At 37.3% G+C, this 25525-nt stretch overlaps 1 protein-coding gene across 3 annotated transcripts in view; it reads right to left on the bottom strand.

The window, feature by feature from the left end:
- Nucleotides 1–761: 761 nt before the first annotated feature.
- The window catches only part of jmjd6 (jumonji domain containing 6, arginine demethylase and lysine hydroxylase), a 33387-nt gene continuing 8623 nt past the window's right edge, over nt 762–25525 (bottom strand). For all 3 annotated transcript variants that reach the window (XM_063074375.1, XM_063074376.1, XM_063074377.1), the window contains 5 exons: nt 16708–17096; nt 11995–12281; nt 10412–10547; nt 8975–9113; nt 762–1320 (listed from right to left, as the gene is read on the bottom strand). In XM_063074375.1, the coding sequence (XP_062930445.1) occupies nt 1189–1320; nt 8975–9113; nt 10412–10547; nt 11995–12281; nt 16708–17096 (1083 nt within the window). In that variant the 3' untranslated portion in view covers nt 762–1188. The remainder of the gene's footprint in view (nt 1321–8974; nt 9114–10411; nt 10548–11994; nt 12282–16707; nt 17097–25525) is intronic.

The raw sequence follows: 25525 nt of genomic DNA, 5'->3' as shown, positions 1-25525 counted from the left end.
AGTATTATAAAGCATAGCATCAGAATTAGGCCATCTGGCTCATTGAACCTGCTTTGCCATAATGGACACTGCAACCAGAGATCGTTAAGACTACAGGATTAGGATTCCAATTACATAAATATCATCTAATTACCTCAAAATGAACCAGGGCAACATGTTAACGTGATAATTGGCTGATTTTATATATCAACTGCAAAATGTAGTAAATTACTAAAAACTGTTAAGTATAATTTCTAGCAGACCTTAGTATGGAATATTCACTAATACCTAGTATCAAAAATCATTGTAACAGAAGGGAGGAAAAAAACTAAACTCTCATTGTCAATTCCCCCAATATTGTAATCAGCTTGATTGTTTGGTTATAAGCTAATCAGAAAACAAAATGAAACATACCTGGAATAATGGTTAATAGAATAATAAATGTACACCAAGAACAAACTTAATGTTAACATGGCAATTAATCAGAACTCTTCACTATTACATCCAATCAGAATCCTAACCCTAATCATGTGTTGGGTTTCGTACAAGTCTGATCAGCTACTGCCAGCATGACTCAGTTCTTTATCCAGGCCAGAATGACTTAAGTCTCATTGCATATGTTCTCAATCAATATTTGGTGTGTCATCCTCTACCAGATCAATAGCATGTTATTTTTATACTGATGGTTGAGTCAATTATAGATTAAGTAGGAGGAAACCAAGGTATCAATGTTTTAGACCCATGCAGATAACTATTGTGAAAACCCTTTGAATCTAGTCATGAACAAAATGTTTTCTGAATTGAGCACTTTAGGGTAAAATCCAATTTATTCAGTGTACAACTTTATTTAGTTCAAGCAAAACTTGAACAGAAATATTAATCACCAGTAATAAAAATTATCTAATAATTCTGAGCTAACACTGACGTGATAATTGTTCAAAGCTCAGTATTACTGTTAATTTGGGGAAAGTTTACAAAAATATCTTTACAACATCAGAAATTGCACGAAAGAAATTGGTTATTTGACATTCCATGTTCTTCGATATGCTTAGAATCACAATCACCAAGGAAGCAAACAAAAGATATCTACCAGCAACAAAAAACTGATATTGATGCATTTAAAATCCTACAACTGAATTATTTTAACCTTCCACTGTAATTTTATTCTTTAATTTAGGATTCAAAGTTGGTCTCTTCCAGTGTTTCTTGTCACCTGGAAGAACTGCGTTCCTTGCTCACACAATCATCACGAGATTGAGAACTACAATCTTCCATCATATTGCAGGCTCGTCTTTTCTTCCTTCGGTGGGTCATTCCATCTCCTTCAGCACCAGAGTCACACTATTTTTCAAAGGAGAAAAATTAACTCGTTAAGAAACTGAACAAATATTTTCTACAAAATTACATTAACATTGATCTATAATGCACATTTTCTTTCAATTTTATTCTTCTTCCCCCCGCCCCCCCCCCGTAGGAACCAATGACATTATCTATAAAATGTGCAAAATATAAAAAAACAATATTCAGTTGATTATAATTGAGCAATTACATAAAACTGTCATGCAATGACAAGAGCTATATGATAATGGAAATAACTCAAGTATGCCATGATACAGTGAGCTCCTTTATACAAATATTGATGCAGCTGCATGACAGAAAGTGTATATGACATAGCTACATGTATTGTTTTACTAAACAGAACAGGGCTTTATGTTGGTACTTTAGGTGATCCTAAACAAAGCCTTGCTGTGATGTTTTATCAGTCCTGGACTGCTCTAAAATCTGAAATGCATTCCTACAGTATTGGTAAATGATGCCAAACATTTTAAAAGAAAACAGGAAACAAATTTAAACATGGTAAATAAATTGAGGAAAATTGGCAAAAATTGTAATACTTTAGGGCATACTTACATGGCACAAATTAAAAAAAAAACACTATACAAGATTAGCTTAGTCTCAAATCTTCAGAGTAAAGCAGAATCAATTATTTAAAGAGATTTAAGGACTGTAGAAAGAATAGACAGCAAACTAAAAAAGGATACTGGAAGACCAATGAATATTTTAAGGATCTTTTGTAAACAAAAGGTCCACAGTATCAATGGAATGAACAATAAATGGATTTCAAAAAGAGCAATTTAAAAGTAAATAGGCAAATCACAGTTACTTGAGAAAGTAGCCAAATTCACGAAGTGTGCATTAGTTTAAAAACGCAAACACAAGGAAATCTGCAGATGCTGGAATTTCAAGCAACACACAAAAATTGCTGGTGAATGCAGCAGGCCAGGCAGCCTCTATAGGAAGAGGTACAGTCGACGTTTTGGGCCGAGACCCTTCGTCAGGACTAACTGAAAGAAGAGATAGTAAGAGATTTGAAAGTGGGAGGGGGATGGGGAGATCTGAAATGATAGGAGAAGACAGGAGGAGGAGGGATGGAGCTAAGAGCTGGAAAGTTGATTGGCAAAAGGGATATGAGGCTGGAGAAGGGAGAGGATCATGGGACGGGAGGTCTAGGGAGAAAGAAAGGTGGGGGGGGTAGCCCAGAGGGTGGGCAAGGAGTATAGTGAGAGAGACAGAGGGAGAAAAAGGAGAGAGAAAAAAAACTTAATAAATAAATAACAGATGGGGTACGAAGGGGAGGTGGGGCATTAACAGAAATTAGAGAAGTCAATGTTCATGCCATCAGGTTAGAGGCTACCCAGACGGAATATAAGGTGTTGTTCCTCCAACCTGAGTGTGGCTTCATCTTTACAGTAGAGGAGGCCGTGGACAGACATATCAGAATGGGAATGGGATGTGGAATTAAAATGTGTGGCCACTGGGAGATCCTGCTTTCTCTGGCAGACAGAGCATAGGTGTTCAGCGAAACAGTTTAAAAATGTAGCACAAATTTCTAGGAGGATTACAGGAAACTAGTTTCAGAACTCAATAGTATTAATGAAAAGCACTAATGGTACTAAAAACTGCTTTATCAAGGTGCATCAAACCATTCCTAATATATACACTGATGTTACAATAATAAGGTAAATGTTATACAACCAGCAGTCACAATCAAGATGGCCATTATTCAGAAAGACCCATGGCATCACCAAGAGTTTGTTAGATGAAGCCGAATGTTGTCATTTGAATAGCAAGTCGCTCACATTGCGGGAAATGCACCCTGAACTCATCAATACCTGCGTTAATAACAAATATAAACTAATGACTTAAATAGGAGATCTGGTGAACTGGATAAACCATATCAGCATGAAATAAATGGACCACATATAGAAATTACTCTCCTTGACTTGTACCTCAATTCCACAGCTACTTCTGCCCAAAGCCAATAGTTGAATCAACATACTATAATGCTCAGGTCTACATTAGTTTATAGCTCAGTCTAAAGAGGTCACCCTTAAAATTTAAGAGTTTATCATATCTGCAAAAATATTGAGTTGCTTTTCCTGGTTTCCTCCATGCTATCTGTGAATAGAGGAAGCATAAGGTTTTACCCCATTTCAATTCCTCCCCCCATCTGCGAAAGATTTTGCACTAACTTACAAATTCTTACAGAATTCCTGCTCTAATATTCTAGTTTCAAAACAGTCTTCTCCAAAAAGCTGTGATGTAGAAGGAAGCTTATTTTATACAAAGCAATGAAAATAAATAACACTAGAGTTACAGTAGCAGGTAGAGAAATAAAAACCTCCAAACAATAATAATAATGATAATATGATCTTCCCAGGAGCTTGCAACAAAATACCTATCAGAATCTAACAATAGGCAGAGAAAAGATGTACATCTTTGTTTTAATGCTGTGTACCGCCATAGCATTTTGTCATGAAGAAGCAATTTTTGTTTGAGATTTCAGGGCAGATACATTTAGAAGAATTGAAGGAATGTATTCTTGCAACAAGACAGTTTGTTTAGTTTTCATTTTCTGCAGAAAATGGTATAATGGGTTTGGTTACTCTAGGGCAACTTGATAATTACACAGATCCACTTTTGAAGTATAAACATATTTACTAACTGGAGGTACGATTGAATCTATAAGCACAAGGAATATATTTAGAGTCAGGATTAAAAGATTTAGAGGGGGTCTGAAGAATGTTTCCACTCATGAATGTAGGTACTCAAACATTTAAGTGTCTGGATAATCAGTTAAATTGTTAACACATGGCAGAATATGGACCAAGTGCTGGGAAAGAGGTAGATACTGATGGTAGAAATTAACATGGTGAGCTGAACAGCTTGTTTCTGTTGGACAATTCTATCGGCCATATTACCATATTCAGCATGGATTTGTGAGTGTTTTGAATGTACACTAATTTGTATCATACATCAAATGAGAAGGGCTTATTGCATTTTACATTGTAAGAAATAAAGTCATCAAACTAAATGCTTAAGTTATTATTCCATAGAACTCAATCACTTAAAAGTATGCCTATTTTTTCCTACAAAAATGATAATTTCCAGAATCAATATTTCAACCATCTTGTATATTGGAATAACTGGTCCTCATTTTTCTTAAAATGATTGCAGACAATATTTGTCTATTTCATTCCATTTCACATAGGTAATTTTTGCTGATATATTAGAAGGACATCTTACACAAGTTCGTAACTGAAGCAGTATTATTCTGAAGCATTCAACCTGACGATGCACAGCCTTTCATATTTTCTCTCGTAGGAACACCTCTCATTATTAACTTTGTAAAATAACTCACTCTCACCTCAGTTGTAGCTGAAATTCTCATTCACACCAAAAAACTCACCCAACTGTCCAGTTCTTATAATGTTCCTCTAAACCGTCATCCCAGTTAACACACTGCTCTGAGTTCAACACTTACAAGTTAATAGTTATGTTTAAAGTCCTTCATGTTATTAGCTTTACTAATCACTATAGATCCTCCAGTCCTACTAAACTCCCCATCCCAACATTGGCAGACATGTCATCAAATATGCAGTACCAATATTCAGGCACGCCTTCCATAACATGATTAGAATCACAGAAAATAACGGTTTATTCATATTATATTTATTGAACTGTTTTAACAGTGGCAATTTAGAATACAACACTAAGACGCTCGTTATTGAAAGGAAATCAGTTGATCTATCACATCAACAGTAGCTTTATGCAAGGAAACTCCATAGCCCTTTCATCTTGATTTTGCTAATTCTCTCTTTTCAGATACTTACCCAGCTTCCTTGTAAACCCCACAATTAAATCTGCATTCATTAGAAAGTCAAGCAGTGTATTCCACCTCAAAACCAGTCACCAAGAAAAGATTTTTCCTCATGACATTTTCATACTGCTTCAGCTTCCTTTCCTCCCTATTTAAAATGCAATGCTTCAGTTAAAACTGAAGTCACCATCACACTTTTATCTTTTGTTTCAAACCATTTCTGTCTGATTACCTCTCTATAAAAATGTGAGAAATACAGTGGAATGCAAAAGTTTGGGTACCCCTGGTCAAAATTTCTGTTCCCGTGAATAGCTAAGCGAGTAAAAGATGAACTGATTTCCAAAAGGCACAACTTTAAAGATGACACACTTCTTAATATTTTAAGCAAGGAAACTTTTTTATCTCCATCTTTTACAGTTTCAAATTAACAAGAAAGGAAAAGGACCCGAAGCAAAAGTTTGGGCACCCTGCATGGCAATACTTAGTAATACCCCCTTTGGCAAGTATGACAGCTTGTAAACACCTTTTGTAGCCAGCTAAGAGTCTTTCAATTCTTGTTTGGGGGATTTTTACCCATTCCTCCGTGCAAAAGACTTTATTTCTGTGAGATTCTTGGGCCATCTTGCATGCACTGCTCTTTTGAGATCTATCCACAGATTTTCGATGATGTTTAGATCAGGGGACTGTGGGGCCATGGCAAAACCTTCAGCTTGCGCCTCTTGAGGTAGTCCATTGTAGATTTTGAGGTGTGATTTGGTTCATTATCCTGCTGTAGAAGCCATCCTCTTTTCATCTTCGGCTTTTTTTTTATATATACAGACGGTATGATGTTTGCTTCCAGAATTTGCTGGTATTTAATTGATTTCATTCTTCCCTCTACCAGTAAATGTTCCCTGTGCCACTGGCTGCAACACAAGCCCAAAGCATGATCGATCCACCCCCATGCTTAACAGTTGGGGAGGGGTTCTTTTCATGAAATTCTGCACCCTTTTTTCTCCAAACATACCTTTGCTCATTGCGGCCGAAAAGTTCTATTTTAACTTCATCAGTCCACAGGACTTGTTTCCAAAATGCATCAGGCTTTAGATGTTCCTTTGAACCTTTTGAACAGAATTTCTTGGCTGCAATGAGCAAAGGTATGTTTGGAGAAAAAAGTGTGCAGAACTTCAAGAAAAGAACCCCTCTCCAACTGTTAAGCATGGGGGTGGATCAATCATGCTTTGGGCTTGTGTTACAGCCAGTGGCACGGGGAACATCTACTGGTAGAGGGAAGAATGAATTCAATTAAATATCAGCAAATTCTGGAAGCAAACATCACACTGTCTGTAAAAAGGCTGAAGATGAAACGAGGATGGCTTCTACAACAGGATAATGAACCTAAATACACCTCAAAATCCACATTGGACTACCTCAAGAGGCGCAAGCTGAAGGTTTTGCCATGGCCCTCACAGTCCCCTGACCTAAACATCGAGAATCTGTAGATAGACCTCAAAAGAGCAGTGCATGCAAGATGGCCCAAGAATCTCACAGAACTAGAAGTCTTTTGCAAGGAAGAATGGGTGAAAATCCCCCAAACAAGAACTGAAAGACTCTTAGCTGGCTACAGAAAGTGTTTACAAGCTGTGATACTTGCCAAAGGGGGTGTTACTCAGTACTGCCATGCAGGGTGCCCAAACTTTTGCTTTGGGCCCTTTGCCTTTTTTGCTATTTTGAAACTGTAAAAGATGGAAATAAAAAAGTTCCCTTGCTTAAAATATTAAAGAAATGTGTCATCTTTAACTTTATGGCTTTTGGAAATCAGTTCAACTTTTACTCGCTTAGCTATTCACAGGAACAAATTTTGACCAGGGGTGCCTAAACTTTTGCATGCCACTATATGTTGAAGATATGGCAAGCTGTATGTGTCAGAGAGTTAATAACCAAACTGAATCATAAAATCAATGATTACTTCCAACAGAAAGAATGATGACTGAAATTATGAGTAAGTGTACTGTGTGTCCTAAATTGTGTTGTGAATGCATTGCTCAATATATCTAACTGGGAACTATAGAAGGAAGGTTGATTCAATAAAGTACAAATACTCATTTACAAACGTGGTAGTAATGATTAAAAATGATCAGTAAATGATTCATATACCTGTATCTGAATTTGACAGAAAGAATTAGAAAGTGAAAATTTGGAATGAAAAAAGTTGAAGATGCATTTCTGGTAACCTCACAGTTAACATTCCACTTAGAGTGACAATAAGGTTGTGAATCAAATCATTTTTTCGATCAGAATAAACTACTGAAATAATTAGCTGGTAAATTAGTCTGGTTCAAGCAGGTATTGATTTTTCTTACTCAAAGTTAAAATGCTTCCTGAATCACAGGTACATGGATGTTCAAATTATATTAGCCATAATTCCTTAACTAGAGCATTTTTTTGAAAGCTTCTCTCCCTACAGTAAACTTGTGGTAACCTAACACTATTATGAAATGTTATTTTTCAATAAGTTAGTGCATTTCCCTTTTGAGATACAAGATCAGCGAGGTACAAACAATCTGTAATCAGTGTGAGAGTTTCTGAGCACCTCAGCTACTTGTCATATGGACAGTTTGCATTTGTTGTAGCTATCTTCATTCTCCAAAATACCCCAGAATGTACTTCTTACATTTACATTTCCTCTGTGCTTTGTCCTATCCTTCCCAGAAATCTCTCCATGTCTTTGTCCATATTTTCTTTTTTTTTTTCTTTCCCCTTCACTGCTGCAATGCATTTTAAAAGATAGGAAAAAAGTGGAAAAGAACCAGAATAAAAAAAACAAATTAAATGCCTAATTAAAATAATCATAGTCACAAATCGCATGATTGAGGTTAGATGCTCAACTTACATAGACAATGCTCCATTTTCTTTTTCCATTTTTCTTCCCCAAGTAAATGTTTTTGCATGTATTTCTACTGTTCCAATATCTTCTTGCAATTTTATTGCAAAACTAAATAGACTTTACCAATTTAATTGACTTTTACAAAGAAAAATAATTTTCCTGATCTACTCTGAGTCCTTTTAATAGACTGAATTTATCAAAACCCACACTGTACATTTGTGAAGTGTTTTGTGCTCTAATATTGTTTGTATTCCAAACCTGTGTGCAATTATTTTCCAATCTATCCATCTCAAGTACCTCAGCTTGGCTTGCTGATTGTTTTATTAAGATACATTTATTTTCAAGTATTAAATTTCTTTGTCTTAACCACATCTGTTTTAGAAAACTTATTATTCTGCTTGCCAAAACTTCATGGCTGATTTACAATCAGAATCTACATCAGACATTGGGACTTCCTTTAATTCAAATGACCGGTCCCATAAACGTTTATATTTGGGTTTGTGATTACCAGCACAAAAAAAAACATTTTTTTCATTAAAAATCCTCTTTATTTTGGTCAGTACAAATATACTTAACAGAATTCTGCCACTACAAATGGCTTCATAAACACAAGCCTTTTTTGCCTTTTCAATTGACTTTTCTCCTTAACACTGCAATAAATATCACCAGGCTAAGTGAAACCATGTTGAAACCTTTCAATGTGAGACCAAAATCTTATTTTGATGAGCAGGTGCATATTGCTATTTGCACAGATACAGAAACAAATCTTCATGAGTTATCAAGAATTACATATTGAATTCCTTCCTTGCATGATTTTCAAATTTTGAGTTTTCCCACTATAATTGCAAGAATGGATCTCAGATTTGACTAAACATATATTACAAGTTTTATTCCATTCCTTGCTTATGACAGCATTAATGAAATCAACAAAACTTAACTCAATGATTTAAAAAAAATTTAATTCTCACCTCTGAGTCAGAGTCTGAGGAACTGGAACTGGACGAACTAGAAGAATCACTTGAGCTGTCTGATGCAATACCTGTTGACTCCTGCAGATCAACCAAATCTGCTGCTACAGCAAGTTCTGGCCGTTCCTGCTTTAAGATCCTGTCATTATATAAAAGAGCATATTTGATTCTTCTCAATGAACCTTTAACTGAATAAAACTGTTAATAAACTTACACTTAGACCAATACTTAAACCAATCAATTTTCTATAAGTTGTATGCCACAACTAATTTGTAATTACAAGTCTATTTATATTTTTGCGCCATTTTACACTAAAGACGCTAATTTTTAACTCCAACCTGACTTCAGCACTCTTAGTTGAAACAGAAGAGTTTCAGCTCTTGAAATAGTTGATTCCAGTTAACTAGGACACATCAGGACCAGTATAATTTGGCTCAGTTAAGCAGATGGCCAAATAGCCGGTTTCATGGAAATTGTTATAAAGGTATAAAAAAGACAAACTAAGTAACAAATTATGTATTTAAATGAAACAGAGCAAATTAAAATACTACCAAGAGCACAACAGTACTATAAATCTGTGTGTTAATTCATGATAGTTAGTAAAGGCATTCATCTGGTGTATGCAATGAACAAAATCAGTGCAGACACCCAGTATAGATAACAGACTGCTTTCATACAAAAGTATCAACAATTGAATCCTCCAAAGCTTCATTTTCATTGTAATTCAAGATGATTGCCAATAAATATCTTAAAATTCTTAGTTCCTAACTTGAAGTAGTGAAATGACATTCACATGAAGAGCTGAACAGCTAGAATACCATGAGAATCTTGCACTAAGGTGGTGGTGTGTCAGCTATAGAGAGCAAAGTTGTCCTTGTCCTTTAGTTCTGCAAATGAGGATAATAAATACAGTGGATTCTGGTTAACTGGGCCAGCTGTTAATCAGGGTAGCTGTTTATTTGAGACAACACTTAAAGAACAAAAACTAAACAAGAAAATTGCTGAGATTCTCAGTTTATGTGGGACACTATACTGCTTAATTGGGGCAGGAGACTGTTGCCAAATAGTTTATAACTAGTGTCAGTTACGCACACTTGTATGGCCATTTTATGCTACAGCATGCTTAGAGCAGACATTTTTAAAATAGCATCAGTTGCGTGTGTTTGTGTTCAAAAGCAGTGATTTTGGACTCTGATAGTTGGCAATAAATAAGCAGTAAGACCATTCTGAACTGTTTGCTCACTATAGTTTCAAACATTTAGGTTTAGAGATGCCAGAACATGCAGCACATGAAACTGAAGTAATACATTAAAAGAAAGATATTTTTCATTCACTATTATTTCTAAATAATTTACATCAGGCACAATCACAAACATTTTGAAAGCAGTATCTCCTGAATTTAAACTTCATTCCAAAGAACACTCTGTCTGAAATTACCTGTACCACTTTCTGGACAATTTAGGGCGTCCTCTAACGGTTTTATGCCAGACCACAGGAAAGTTGGTTGCGCTGGCAAAATTTTGAGTAACAGCAATAGTATGATCCATATTGAGTACCACGTGCCACCATCCACCTGAAAGGTAAAATGAACATTTTGTAAGAACCACATTTTTAATTCTCATTTAAAGTAGTATACGTTTACCCAGGATTAAAGGAATCCATGACTTATTTTTTCACCTTGCTATTACAACCAAAAGGAAGTCTTTTTTTCTATGTTTTCCAAAATAATCAAAGGTCATTATGGGAAAACTAGTAATACATTTTCCTTCTTATAAATCACCTTGAAGTGTTGAAATCAAAAGTTTGCAAATGGACACTAATTTGCAGCACTGACAGACGCATCCTGATGAGTACAGAAAGATGGCCATCTTGGAGTGGCTGAATGGGTCTATTATCTGGGTAATGAACAATAATTGCTAGTCAGTCAAATCATGACTTTGATACAACTTATTGAAAAATACTAGCTTTCTCAATTCAACCTTCAAACCTCCAGATCCAGCAATCCCTACTACTCATTAAAGCTTTAAGATCTTTAAGCTTCATCTTCATAGCATGAAAATAAATGCCAGCTAACCTATTAAATTCCCCTACATTAACTGCAAGAACTTATATTTATGGGCAAGAAATAAGATTTTTTATGTGAACCTTGACTCGTAGCATTGTATTTACTGTAGTGGAGAGAATGACAATCAACTTGAAAATGAATTTTCTCAGTATATCACAGCACAAATATTTCATTCTTCTAAAGTGATGTATATAGATTCTTTTCACTCTTCACTATTTTGCACAAAATAACATAGCTTCAGTTTCAGTGGCAAATTCTAAACCTATCAGTTCTGAATCCAGAAGAGCTGATTCTACTGAACATAAGAGACAAACAATTGACATATGTATGCCAAACATAATAAGGATGAACCAAGCCAGAAGGCTGAATGGTTAAATTATCACTTAAGAGTTATACAGAGCTAGAGAAAAACAAGTTTCATCTGTGGTCTGCGTGGAGACAAACTCTCAATCATGGCAAAGATGAGCATTTTTACACAGATTGGATGTTACACTTATTCGAATAGAATACCACAAAGACATCCGGGCCTACATAAAGTTTAGAATGAGGAAAAAAAACAAATGAGTATTGAGGCCCATTTTTGTAACACAGAATTTTTTATGAATGCAGACATTTGTCATTCCATCACAGCACAATATTAATTAACTTCTGTCTTTCCCAGATCCACTGCAAATCAATTGTCCTACATCTCAAAAGTGCGCACCAACATGCATTGAGTCCTGAAAATTCTCAATGCCAGCTAGAAATACAACCAAAACAAAATAATCTTTCTAACAATTCAGTCATTTTTGAAAGTGGACACATTGTTTCTGTTGACTGAATGGGAGAAATAGCAGTATCACCTATAAATAAAAAAATGTTAAAAATGGTTCACTTAGGCATTATGACTTTTCATCACTATTCATCCCATTCAATGTAGACCAGTATAAGTAAACATTACTCTGAGAAATATCACCTGGCACAAATACAGTTTCCCCAGGTTTCTGAAGAATTTCCAGAGGTTTAAACTCTTGGGGCCAGGTTGGTTGCTGCGTTCGAGGATAAACAATCACAAACCATGTGATGGCCTCATCCTGCTGATTTCCTCCTTCTTCCCTTGTCAGTTTTATAAGTTCACGAGGTGTATTTGTAGGAAACAGACACCAACGCTTATGACCTTGAACCAGAGCATTCCATGCACTTGTTCCTAAAGGATCAATATGGACACCAGTTCCAGACCTCGGAGGGCCCATGACAAACCATCTGAAAAGATAAATCACAGTAAATATTTTTACGTTTACATTAAATCTTGCAAGACGACTTTTTTTTTCCTCATTATTGATCTTGATGCCATTCATCTTTTGTTAATGGAACACACTAGAAATATTCTTCCTGCAAAAAAAACTTTTAAGTTCAAAGTAAATTCATTATCAAAGTATATTCTACCAAGATTCATTTTCTTGTGGGCATTCACAATAAATACAAAGATGCACAAGAATCAAGGGAAAACCTCACAAAAAGACAAACCACCAATGTGTAAAAGACAACAAACTATGCAAATACCAAAAGAGAGAAAATCAAAATATTAAATAAATATTGAGAACATAGGTTGTAGAGTCCTTGAAAGTGAGTCTATAGATTGTGGAATCAGTTCAGTGTTCGGGTGAGTGAAGTTATCCCCTCTGGCTCAAGAGCTTAATGGTTGAAGGAAAATACTGTAATTGTTCCTGAACTGGGCAGTGTTGGACGTGAGGCCTGGGCAATTCCCTCCTGATGGCAACAATGAGAAGTGAGCATAGCCTGGACAGGGGGTCCCTTGAAGATGGATACTACTTTTCAGCAACAATGCTCCTTGTAGATGTGCTCAGTAGGAGGGCTTTACCCTTGATGTACTGTGCTGTATCCAGTACTTTTTGTAGGCTTTTTCTGTTCAAGGGCATTGGTGTTTCCATACCAGGCTGTGATGCAACCAGTCACTGTGCTCTCAATCACACATCTAAAGAAGTTTGTCAAAGTTTTAAATGACATGCTGAATCTTCACAAGCTTCTGAGTGCTACCATGCCTTCTTTGTAATGGCAGTGTGTGACCCAGGAGATCCTCTGAAATGATAACACCGAGGAATTTAACGTTGCTGATCCTCTCCACCACTGAGCTCCTGATGAGGATCAGCTCATCAACCTCCAGTTTCTTCCTTCAGTAGTCAACATACAGCTCTTTTGTTTTTCTGACATTGAGTGTGAGGTTGTTGCTGTGGCACCACTCAGCCAGATTTTCAATCTCTCTCCTATGTGCTGATTCATCACCACCTTTAATTTAGCCAGACAAATGGTGGTGTCGCCAGAAAACTTAAACATGGCATTGGAGCTGTAGTAATCAACCAGAGGGAGATATTGCAAATTCTTAAATGGTGTGCATATGACTCCGGCTTTACGCTGAATAAATTGGATGCGAGATTTAAGGACTGGGCAGCTAAAGGAATAACAGTTATTTGCACTATAATGAAAGACGGAACACTGTTCAGTTTTGAAATGCTCAAAGAGAAACACTTATTAGAAAAACAAGACTTTCACCGGTATTTACAGATGCAACAGTATGTAAATAGGACGGTTAAAAATGTAACCAAGGCAAGTACATGTCTGATAGAGATATTTAGAAAAGCATATAATTCAGACAACGGTAGTAGAATAATTTCAAGCATTTATAAGGGTTTGTCAAATCTTAAATCACATTCGACTTCATACATTAAAACAAAATGGAAGAAGGAGGGAGGGATAATAACATCTGAGGAAGACTGGACAATAATATGGAGGTATCAATGGAAGTGTACCAGTTCACAGAAATGCAGGGAGTTCGAGTGGAAAAACTTGATAAGATATTTTATTACACCCTCTCAGAAATCCCATTATAATAGTAACCCCCTGCTTGCTGGAGAAATTGTGGAAATCAAAATGCAAACCATTATCATATTTTCTGGGAATGCCCTGTTGTCAAAGACTATTGGAGTGGGATACATAATGCCCTACAAGACATCTTTAAATGTGAAATACCCTTACAGAGTAAGACCATATATTTTGGGTATATACCTCAAGAATGGTTGAAAAGAGATAAATATTTAATGAATGTACTGCTGGTGGCTGGTAAAAAGACCCTTACCAGGAAATGGTTATCACAGAAAAGCCCAACTTTAAATGTATGGATGGAAATTACGATGTACATTTACAAAATGGAGAAGATAACAGCATCTGTTAATCATAAGTTGGAACAATTTTATTCATACTGGAAAAAATGGTTTAACTACATAACACCTCATAGGCCTGATTTTATTCTCACAAGTCAACGAATATGTTGTAAAAAAAATTACTTACTACTCTGTACATAGTTTTTCTTTCGATTGTTCTCTCTCTTTTCTCCTTTCTATAAGTGTATACCTCAGATAAATATTATGTGGAGATTTGTGACAAATATGATTACGATATATATGTACAGTATCTGAAATACATCTTATGGAAATGTTTGTTTGATGATGAAATTCAATAAAAAAATAAATTGCAAAGAAATGTGTAGTAAAACCTTTAACCTTTTCTTCCAAAAAGGACTCATATGGTCATTCAGAAAGTCACTCTCAATGACAAATGTAAGTATATTACTTGGTGAAAAAATGAAAATAGGAAAACAAAAGGATAAAATAAATGCCACTTTATTCTACCAAACATACACAACGTCGTTGAAACTTCACTCCTCACACCCCTTATGACATCTCTCCAAATTATAGGTCATAGGTCAACTTTTACTTCCCCTCTGATCTTCTATGTCAAACTCAACTCCACATACAAGATCAGAGAGATTCTACTTTTCCAACTTGGAACCCTCTTCCAACCAGTGTTCAGATTAATTTCCTGCACAGTTCCCTGTCATTGTTTTCTTTGCTGGCATCTTGAACATTATCAAGAAGCCACAAAAAAAAAAGTAAGATTAATTTATAATGCCATCATGAAGAGCAGCTATTTGGGACTCGGTGATGTGGTGGATTAAAATGTCAGGAGGTTATTTCCCTGATATAATTACATGAAGAGGTCAAGGTACAAATGAATAAGCCAAGGTCCAGAGAGACTTAAGAATCCTCCTGTGAGACTACCAGAAGGTTAGTTTACAGGTTGAGTCTGTGGTAAAGAAAGCAAATGCAATGTTGGCATCCATTTCAAGGTAAATAAATACAAAAAGCAAGGAGACAATGCTGAGCCTTTACAAGAATCTAGTCAGGCCACATTTAGAGTATTGTCAATGGTTTTGGGCCCAACATCTCAGAAAGGATGTATTGTCATTGGAGAGTGTCCAGTGGAGGTTCACAAGGATGATTCCAGGAATGAAAGGGTTAAAATGAGCACCTGGCAGCTTTGGGCCCGCACTCAATGGAATTTATAATGCAGGAGGGATCTCATTGAAGCCTACTGAAAATTGAAGGGACTAGATATGGTGCATGTGGAGAGGATGTTTTCTCTGGTGGGGGCATCTGGAACTAGAAGGAACAACCTCAAGATTGAGAGACAACCCTTTAAAATAGAGGTAAGGAGGAACTTTTTTTAAACCAGAGAGTATTAAATCCATGGAATGCTCTGCCACAGACTGTGGTGGAGGTCAAGTCATTGGGTATATTTAAGGCAGAAGTTGAGTTTCCAGATCGGTCAGGGCATCAAAGGATATGGGAAAAAAGCAGGTGTAGGGGCTTGAGTGGGATCTGGAATCAGCCACGATGGAATGGCAGAGCAGACTTGTTGAGCCGAATGGTTAATTCTGCTCCTATGTCTTATGGCTTAAGGTAGGTTGTAGAAAATTAAGTGGCTTTGTGCAAAAAAGGTCTTCCAAGGCTAGGTTGCAGGCCTATTTCTGACACCGATTAGGTGACTGTTTCCTCTGAACTTCAGACTTCAGAATTCTTGATGTAACTCTGTTCCATTGCTTCTGCATACAAGCTCTAGTTCAACATGTTCAAAGTTTACACAAAAAAATCAAATTAACTGTCATCACAGTTAATAATATTTTGGATAGAATTGTCAAGGAAAAGAAAACCATCTGAGTGGGATGCTTTACCTACAATATATTCCAATATTGCAAAAAGCTACCACTGATAAAGAACTTCAAGCTGTAGTTGCTTTTGATAATATGAATGGGATTGCTGAATAAAACTGACTCACAAGATGATGTACTCATTTCCCATCCTGAGAAAGCAGTCCAAAAATATTTGGCCCTTCCTTACTGAAAGCGAATCTTAGTATATTTTCTCAATTCTTTGCATATTTTCTTAAAATATCTTTTTCATTACTTATTTTGATCAACAAAGGAGTATCCTTTTGAATAGTTCTTTCAAAATCATGGGTATTTAGGCGGAACCATGTTTAAAAGATCAATCATTTTCTCATTTTCTTTTTATTAAAGATCAATAATTGCCAGATATCCATCAGGGTGACTTCCATTGTAAAACAGAATCTATTGTTCTGCATTATTACAGCTCACAGTCTTCTCTAATATATAAAAAAAAACAAGGCTCCAGAGTTCCAAGTGGACCTTTCACACAATTTCAACTTGAAATATAGAAATTCCACCCAAGGCTTTTGGGATAGAGAAGCTACCTTATACATGCTGAAAATATACAGGCAGCAATGAAAACAGATTTGTCCAGGCTGCTATTACCTGTATGGAGGTCTTCGCTTTTCCCCTGCAAACTGGAACAAATCATCTTTGAAATATTTTGGCACTTCATAATCTTCTAAAAGTTTCCTTCTTTTAGGATGCTCCCCATAGCTACTGTCAAAAATGTACAGAGGACTATCATCTTTTGTAGTTTCCATATAGTCAGCGTAATACTTCATCTTCATTTTAACAGAATAACCATCGTTGTCTTCCCCACACTTAAATTTTTGATTCCTGTACTTGCGCTTTAATCGCTCCAGTGTCCACTTTTCATGTGCTGCCCATCCTCGCTCAGCATTTATCAGTACCACAGGCTTATAAGGTTTCTCATACTTCTCAATAAAATATTCAACACTTGTCTCCAAAGCATCTATCCTTTCTACATTGTCCTAGAAGAAAGTAGAAAATAAATGTTAACATAAAACAAGTTGACTTTGCAATTTCAGCAAATAGGAAATACAGATTCAGACACTGCAATGAGGTAGTTCCAAATATTTCTGCTTTGGTTAGGAGGGATGATGATGCCTAATGCTTGCATCTTCGGAAACAGTTCTATTTCTACCTTTAATATCTTTATTTTTTCCTTTCGGGGTTCTTTTGAAGACCCTGACCTGGAGTTACACGCAGGCTTTGGTTCTTTGCGGGAATGGGACCCGTTCTCAGGTTTCCATGACTGGCCACTATTCGACATGCCAAGAGCTTGGCCTGAGAATCTCGATCATGTTCGGAAGCCTAAGATCTTGGGGCCCTGGAGGCGGGTGGATCGAGGGTCGTTGTCACGGCTGGAGACTCGTGTCGTCGGGGAAGCTGGAAAATCTTTCACTGTGGGCCAGAAGACCCGAGGTCTTTGTGATCTTTGAACACAGAGCTTGAAAAAACCGATGAAACAAACTTTTAAGATCATAAACCAGTGTGTTGTTCTTATGTCTCCTGCTCGCTGTGAAAATGGGGGGCACCTCACTCTCCCTTGCCAGGGAGAGAGAGAACCTGTGAATTGTCTAATTCCAAATGAAGTGTGAAGTTTTTGGGGTAACTTTAGTCTGTGTCTTTGCTATTGCTTAGCACACGCTAGGGCTCGGAGATTGCACCGATGCGTGTTTATTTTTGCTGGGGGAGGGGAAGGAGAGGGGGATCGTTGCTCGCTGTCGCTAATGCGCAGGAGGGGAGAGTTGGGGGGGACTTCGGGGTTCTCACATTTAACTGTCGTTCATTCTTTGGGGCACTTCTCTGTTTTCGTGGACGTTTTGCGAAGCAAAAGCATTTCAGGATATATATTGTATACATTTCTCTGACATTAAACTTGGCCTTTGAAAATGTAGAACAGTTCAGTTAACCATGGTTAGAAAAGATGGGTCTCTTAAATTTTGATCTCATCAACAGCTCACAATAAAACCACTAACAAATTTATCATTCCTCCATGGGTTTAAGTAGTTGTGTTAGGTTTTGTAACTTCAAAACAGTAAACTAATTTAAAGGAAGGCACGGGAGTCCGAAAATGCAGGTCTAACTTCAAATTTACTTCAAGCGAAGTGCGCATATCATTTGGTAGCACGACAACGTATGCAATTCACACATTTATACATACGACTCATAATGAATTACGTAAATTAACAAGAATGCTTAATCATCAACATATTTACAAGATTACTTATTGAAATATTAAATACACACTGCTTCCTTCTTAGCTATAAGCTCTGTCAATATAGAATGTATCTGAATGTACTTATATACACAGTATACTATACAATACAGCTACTATATACAGTGCCTATAAGTATTCATCCCCTTTGGAAGCTTTCCTGTTTTATTGCTTTAGAATATTGAATCACAGTAGATTTAATTTGGCTTTCCTGACACTGATCAACAGAAGCCTCTTGTGTCAAAGTGAAGTGAAAACAAATTTCTACAAATTGGTCTATATTTATTAGTTATTAAACAAAATAATTGACTGTAAAATTACTCACCCCCTTCAAGTCAGTATTTAGTAAATGCACATTTGACAGCAATTACAGCCATAGTGGATCAGTCTGTGTGGATAGGTTTCTATCAGCTTTGCACATCGGGTCACTTCAATTTTTCTCCCATTCTTGTTTACAAAACCACTCAAGCTCTGTCAGAATGCATGAGGATCATGAGTGAACAGCCCTTTCCAAGTCCAGCCACAAATTCTCAAATGGATTGAGGTCTGGACTTTGACTTGGCCACTCCAGGACATTAACTTTGCTGTTTTTAAGCCATTCCCGTGCAGCTTTGGCTTCATGCTTGGGGTCTTTGTCAAGCTGGAAAACAAATGTTCTCCCAAGCCGCAGTGCTCTTGCAGACTTCATCAGGTTATCCTCCAGGATTTCCCTTTATTTTGCTGCATTCATTTTACCCTCTACCATTATAAGCCTTCCAGAGCCTGCTGCAGTGAAGCAACCCCATCGCATGATGCAGCCACCACCATGCTTTATGGTAGGGATGGTGTGTTTTTGCTATGTGGCATTTGGCTTATGCTAAACATAGCGTTTAGTCTGATGGTCAAAGTGCTCAATTTTGGTTTCATCTGACCATAGAACCTTCTTCCAGCTGACTTCAGAGTCTCCCACATGGCTTTCTGGCAAAATCTGGCCGAGCAGTGTCAAAAAAAGCTAAGTCAAATCCACCTTGATTCAAAGTTGTAAAACAGTAAAACATGAAAACTTCTGAGGGGTGGGAATACTTCTAGGCACTGTACACACATCCTCAGCATAGAAGATTTTAAATTGTCCCATTTAGAACCAAAGATTTAATCACTGTGGAGAATTTTTACTCTGGTGGCATAACATCTTTATGTCAAGTCTGCTTGGCAGGTGAAACTTGTAGCTGTGAAACAATATCAGGTTCTGGGGCCTCCTCTGTGGTGGTTGTAGGAAGTGACGCTGAGACTGCAGAACATGGTTCTGACAACTCTGGAACCTTTCTTTTTCCTTTCCTTTTTCTTCTTCCTAGGATGTCTCTCTTGAACTAATGAAGATGCACGAGTACACCATGGAGACAGTTGGGGCATCTCCCAATATCATTCTTAATTTGCTTTCAGTTAGGTCTATTGCAGAGGATGTGGCAAGCAAATTGTGGATGGATTTTCAAATCACGTTGTATCTGTTTCACTGTCCCCCACAATACTGATCCTCTTGTTTGTCATATTCAAGCTCAATGTGACTTGCTGGTTGTTGTATTTCACTGTTATGGATGTCATTCCCACAAGAGTTATATTTTTTTCCCAGTACAAGTTCTTAATTGGACATCTTCAGGCTTCAGTTTAATATCTTTGAAATGCCTCTCAGACTCATTTTGTAGAATGACTGAAACAGCTGAACCAGTGTCTAATTCCATTTTAATTAATTTACCATTCCCTTCTGTGTAAACCATATTGCTCTATTGTTAGCTTCATATTGTCAATATCAAGAGTATCCAGTCCTGCAATACTATCATTATCAGATTTTGCATTAACAGCATTCAGATTAGTATTTTTTTTAAAAATTGTAACTTGTCTTTTTACCTTTCTCTTTTCTGAGTAGCCTATTTTTGTCTGCTTGATCTGCTCTTAGTTTGTATCCTTCTTTGCAGCATTTTCTGAGTTTCACCTTTAAACCTGCATTGTTCTGATGTACATAAACCCATACCTCAACAGTAACACAATTTGTTTGGCTAGGTAGGTTTCTGTTTAGGTGCTGCAGTTTGATTCACACTCATTTTTATTCCTGACTGCAATTCAATTGTATCTTTGCCTGTTTCCATTGAAACAGTGATTTCAATAGCTCTTTTCAATACAAGTTGTGCTTCAGTAAGGAGCCATTTTTGAATACTTTCTTGTAAGATTCAACAAACTAAACAATCATTTAGTGCATTATTAAGCCCATTATTGAACTGACAATGCTCAGGCAACAATTCAACCACATAAGCTGAAATGGACTCTTTTATTATGATTTCACTTATGAAATCTAGTGTTCTGCAATCAATAATGGTTTTGGTTGTAAGTGTTCCTGCATTACTTTTACATTATCAGCAGTTAACTTCAAAGCAAACTGTACGACTTTAAACCCACTGAACTCAGCAAAATTGGCCATTTCACTGCTTTAAAATATTACTGAATTAGCTCAGTATACCTTATCCAATTATCCGTTGTGTAATCAAAGGCATCAATATTTCCGATATAGCTAGCCATTTCTGCTTTCTTATGATTATCACCTGGTACTCTCTCTCTATGAATTCGTGAATGCCTCTGTTTTCTGACTTTTCTTTAAAAAAACTCAATTGTGTCTTTTTTTTAAAAAAAATATAAAAAAAAACTTGACCCATCTCTGCACGTGCTAAGTTGTGTTTTGTACTTGCTGCATTTTTTTTTTAGTTAAAGCATCTTGCTGCGCTTGAACGCATTAGGGTCAGTAGCAGTCTCAGGTCTGTTTAAAAAAACCTCATTACCAATGTTCTGTTTTATAACTTCAAAACATTAAGCTAATTCAAAGAAAGATACGGAAGTCTGAAAATGTGAGTCTAACTTCGAGCTTACTTTAAGCGAGGCAAGCGCATATCACTTGGTAGTGTGATGACTATGCATTTCAGATATTTATACCTATAATCAATAATTATTTAATTGAACAAGAATACTTCGAGTTACTAACATATTATTGAAATATTAAATACACAATTTTTCCAGCAAAGCAGTACAATTCAAATGCATGTTTTAATTTATATTTTTCCTCTCCTTACTCATGCAATTTAGTCTTAGTAACACCAGATTGCAGAGGATGTGATAAATTTGTTGCAGTTCAAGAAATCCATTATGAATATTGGCTACTGTTATCAAATTGGTCTGGGACTATAATCTACACAAGTAATTGATTTAGTATCTTCCAGAACCAGGCAATCACAATCTTGGGTTGATTGAGCATTAATAACTCACAACCAATAACTTACTTCCAAAATTATGTACACAAAAAGGATGCAGAACTGCCATGTAACTTTTTGAACGAGCCATTTCTAAACATGTACCAAACCCTTCTGCATGACTACATTATGAATCACTAGTACATTAAATTCCAAGCTGATTCATAGATGCCAAGTTTGAATTTTTTTAAAAAAGGATGCAAAGACGTGCTATTTGCAATAATCACCAGATTATTGCCAATTTACTGAAATTATTCATTTCTGGGAATTCCCTTCAATAAGTATGTTTCTGAGGATATTACTTTACAAACTGTCTATTGTTACAGAATGCAAGTTAAACAATTTGTAACACTAGCTCTTCTTACACGTGAGATTCCATAAAATAGAAAAAGCGAAATAAATTAAAACTTGCATCACCCTCATTGATCTGCAAGGTAAAAGCACTAATGAATGAAGTAAGCTTGCACAGAAAGGATCCCATTTGTTTTCTTGGCGAAACAGAGATGAGCCTCTAGGGATGACAAGGTAATCATTATGCTTTATGGCACCAGCTGAAAAATGATGGTTCAACTCCCACTGCTAACTACAAGGAGTTCGTATGTTTCCTCATGATCACCTGGTTTTTCTCCAATTTCCTCCCATATACCAAAGATGTACGACTTAGCGCTAATAGGTAGTGGGCATGCTATGTTGGCACCAGAAGCATGGCACCACATGCAGACTGCCCCCAGTACATCCTCAATGCAAATAACACATTTTAATATATGTTTTGATGTAAATGTGACAAATAAAGCTAATCTAATCTTTCATCATCAGGTGCCATGCCAAGTTTGAGCATTGACTGCCATGGCCCACACACTCCTGTTTCGGGTCAAGTCGATCAGTTCATTGGTATTCATTTCCAGTTCTCTGCTTGCTGTCTCCATCATCATTTCTCTTTGTCTTTCTCTTGCTTTCTTCTCTTCAATCTTTCCCATAATTACCGTGCATTCTAACTCCTCTTTCCTAATCACATGTCCAAGGAAGTCACGTTGCCTTTTCATGATCTCATCCATTATTTCTCTTTTTGTGCTTGCTCTGTTCATGACATCCTCCTTAGATATTCGTTTCGTCCATGATATTCTTTGTATCCTCCTCAAAAACCACATCTCTACTGCTTCAGTTCGTTTCTTCATGTTACTAGATATTTGTCCAACATTCTGAGCCATAGAACATAACTGGATAAACGTAACATTTCAGTGATCTGAGGTGGGCTGTCATGCCTAGTTTAGTGTTGGTCAGTATACTCTACATTCTCGTAAAGGTATCTTTTGCCATCCCTATTCTTCTTTTGATGTCCAAGTCGCACCTGCCATCTGATGTCACCCAGCTTCCTAAGTAGCAAAAGTTCTGTACTTGTTTTAAATGTCTTCCCCGCTTATTCTCAGCCTGCAGATAGGATCCTCCTTCTAATCTTTAGAAATTCCAATATTTTTGTTTTACTGCACAATTATTCATACAACATGTTAACACAAATGAAACAAAAGCAAGAGAAGGAAATTAGAACAGAAAAACAGGAATAATTCACTTTCTTTTTTCTTATTGCACAGTTCGAACAGTGGGAATACCAGACAGGAAAGTGGAATGCTTCCTCTTGAGGGATGTGGGAAGGCAGGGAAACCGGCAGGGTTCCTGATGACCACACGCACAAAGTACATTAAGCTACAGCTTCTTTCAGACCGTGTTAAGGTCTGAAAGAACTCCAGATCATTCAGAAGGCTGAAGGATTGATCATCAGGCAATACAGGGTGACAGCTAAACCAAAGGAGCAGGACAGAGGTAACTGGGTAACCATCAGGAGACCTAAAGGGATAGGTAGCCAGTTCAGTGTACTCCTGCGGACGTTATTCTCAATAACAAGTATACCGCTTTGGGTACTGTTGGGGGTTGGAGGAATGACTTAGTAGGGGAAAGCCACAACAGTCAGGTCGCTGGCACTGAGTTTTGCTCTGTGGCTCAGAAGGAAGGAGACAAGAGGTGAGCTGTGGTGATAGGGGATTCAATGGTTAGGGAATAGACGGGAACACGTACTGTGTACAGGAATAAGATTCCAGGATGTTGCCTTCTGAGTGCCAGGGTCAGAGACATCTCAGATAAATGCACAGCATTCTTAAGCAGGAGGGTGAGTAGCCAGAGGCTGTGATCCATGTCAATACCAATGACATGGGTAGAAAGGGTGACTATACACTGCAAAATGACTTCAGGGAGTTTGGTGCTAAGTTAAAGGACAATACCGCCAGGGTTGTGATCTCAGGATTGCTCCCCGTGCCACATGCTATTGGGATCAGAAATAGGAAGATAATACAGTTTGATATGTGGCTAAGGCGACGGTACAGGAAGGAGGGCTTCAGGTTTTTGGATCATTAGGCTCTCTTCCAGGAAAAGTGGGGCCTGTACAGGCAGGATGGTTTGTGCCTGAACTGGAAGAAACTTGTGGGAATGTTTGCTAGTGCTGCATGGGGGGGCAAAGGGTGATCAAACCAGAGTTGGAGAGGGATGGGAACCAGAGCAGATAGTGGTGTGCTTGCGGGGAAACATGCTGTCAAGCTTATAAAGTCAGAAATAAAGAGGTTGATATGGTGGGACTCATGTTTTGAATTTTATAATTCAATGCAAGGACTATTATAGGAAAGGCATATGAACCTGCAGCGTATATCAGTATGTGGAATTATGACATTGTAGCCATTAGTGAGACTTGCCTGCAGGACAGGCAGCTTAATGGTTTGGGGTTTTAGACGTGATAGAGTGGGAGGGATTAAATGGGGAGGGGTGGCATTACTAGTTAGGGAAATCACAGCAGTGCTCAAACAGGACAAACTGGGAGTGTCCATCTACTGAGGCTATGAGTGGAACCAAGGAATAAGAAAGGTATGACCGCGTTAATAGGATTATACTATAGACCAACCAACAGCAAATAGGATTTAAAGGAGCAAATTTGTAGAGTTTGCAAACTGTTGCAAGGAACATAAGATTGTGATAGGAGGTAATGTTAACTTTTCAAATTTTGACTGAAATTCCCATACAGTAAAGGGCTAGATGAACACAATTTGTCAAATGTGTTCAGAAAAGTTTCCTTACTCAGGACACAGAGGTCTCAGTAAGGTCTGATACCAGATCTCTGATAAGGGAATGAGACAGGACAGGTAATGCAAATTTGTGTTGGGGAACAATTTGCATTAATTTCAAAATAATCAAGGACTACCGTAGGTCTGGACCTTGGGTTGAGAGTCCAAATTGGAGAAACTCTAATTTTGGTAGTATCAGAAAGGGTCTGACAAGTGTGGATGGGGACAGGTGGTTTCCTGGCAAAGGTGTGCTTGTTAAGTGAGCAGCCTTCAAAGGTGAAATTTTGAGAGTACAGAGTTTGTATGTTCCTGTCAAAATAAGATAAGGATAACAGGTTTAGGGAACCTTGGCTTCGAGAGACATCGAGTCCCTGGTTAAGAAGGAGGTACACAACAGGTACAGGCAGAAGGGGACAAATGAGGTACTTGAGGAGTACAAGAAATGTAAGAGAACACTTATGGAGATCAAGACGGCTAAAAGAAGGCACGAGGCTGCCTTAGCAGGCAAGATGAAGGAGAATCCCAAGGGCTTTTACAGATATATTAACAGCAAAAGGATAGCAAGGGACAAAGTTGGTCCTCCTGAAGATCTGAGTGGTGATCTATACATGGAGCCAAAGAGATGGGGGAGATCATAAATGGATTTTTTTTCCTATCTGTATTTACTTGTGAGATGGACAGAGTCTGTAGAAGTGAGGCAAGGCAGCAAATTAGGTCATGAATCATATACAGGTTACAGAGGAGATATTTGCTACCTTGAGGCAAATTAGTGTAGATAAATCCCCAGGGCCTAAAAAGGTGTTCCC

The sequence above is a fragment of the Mobula hypostoma genome, chromosome 22 (genome assembly GCF_963921235.1).
Source record: "Mobula hypostoma chromosome 22, sMobHyp1.1, whole genome shotgun sequence".
NCBI classification, from domain to species: domain Eukaryota; kingdom Metazoa; phylum Chordata; class Chondrichthyes; order Myliobatiformes; family Myliobatidae; genus Mobula; species Mobula hypostoma.
The sequence above is the reverse complement of the archived record's forward strand: the minus strand, read 5'-3'. Positions and strand labels throughout refer to the sequence as shown.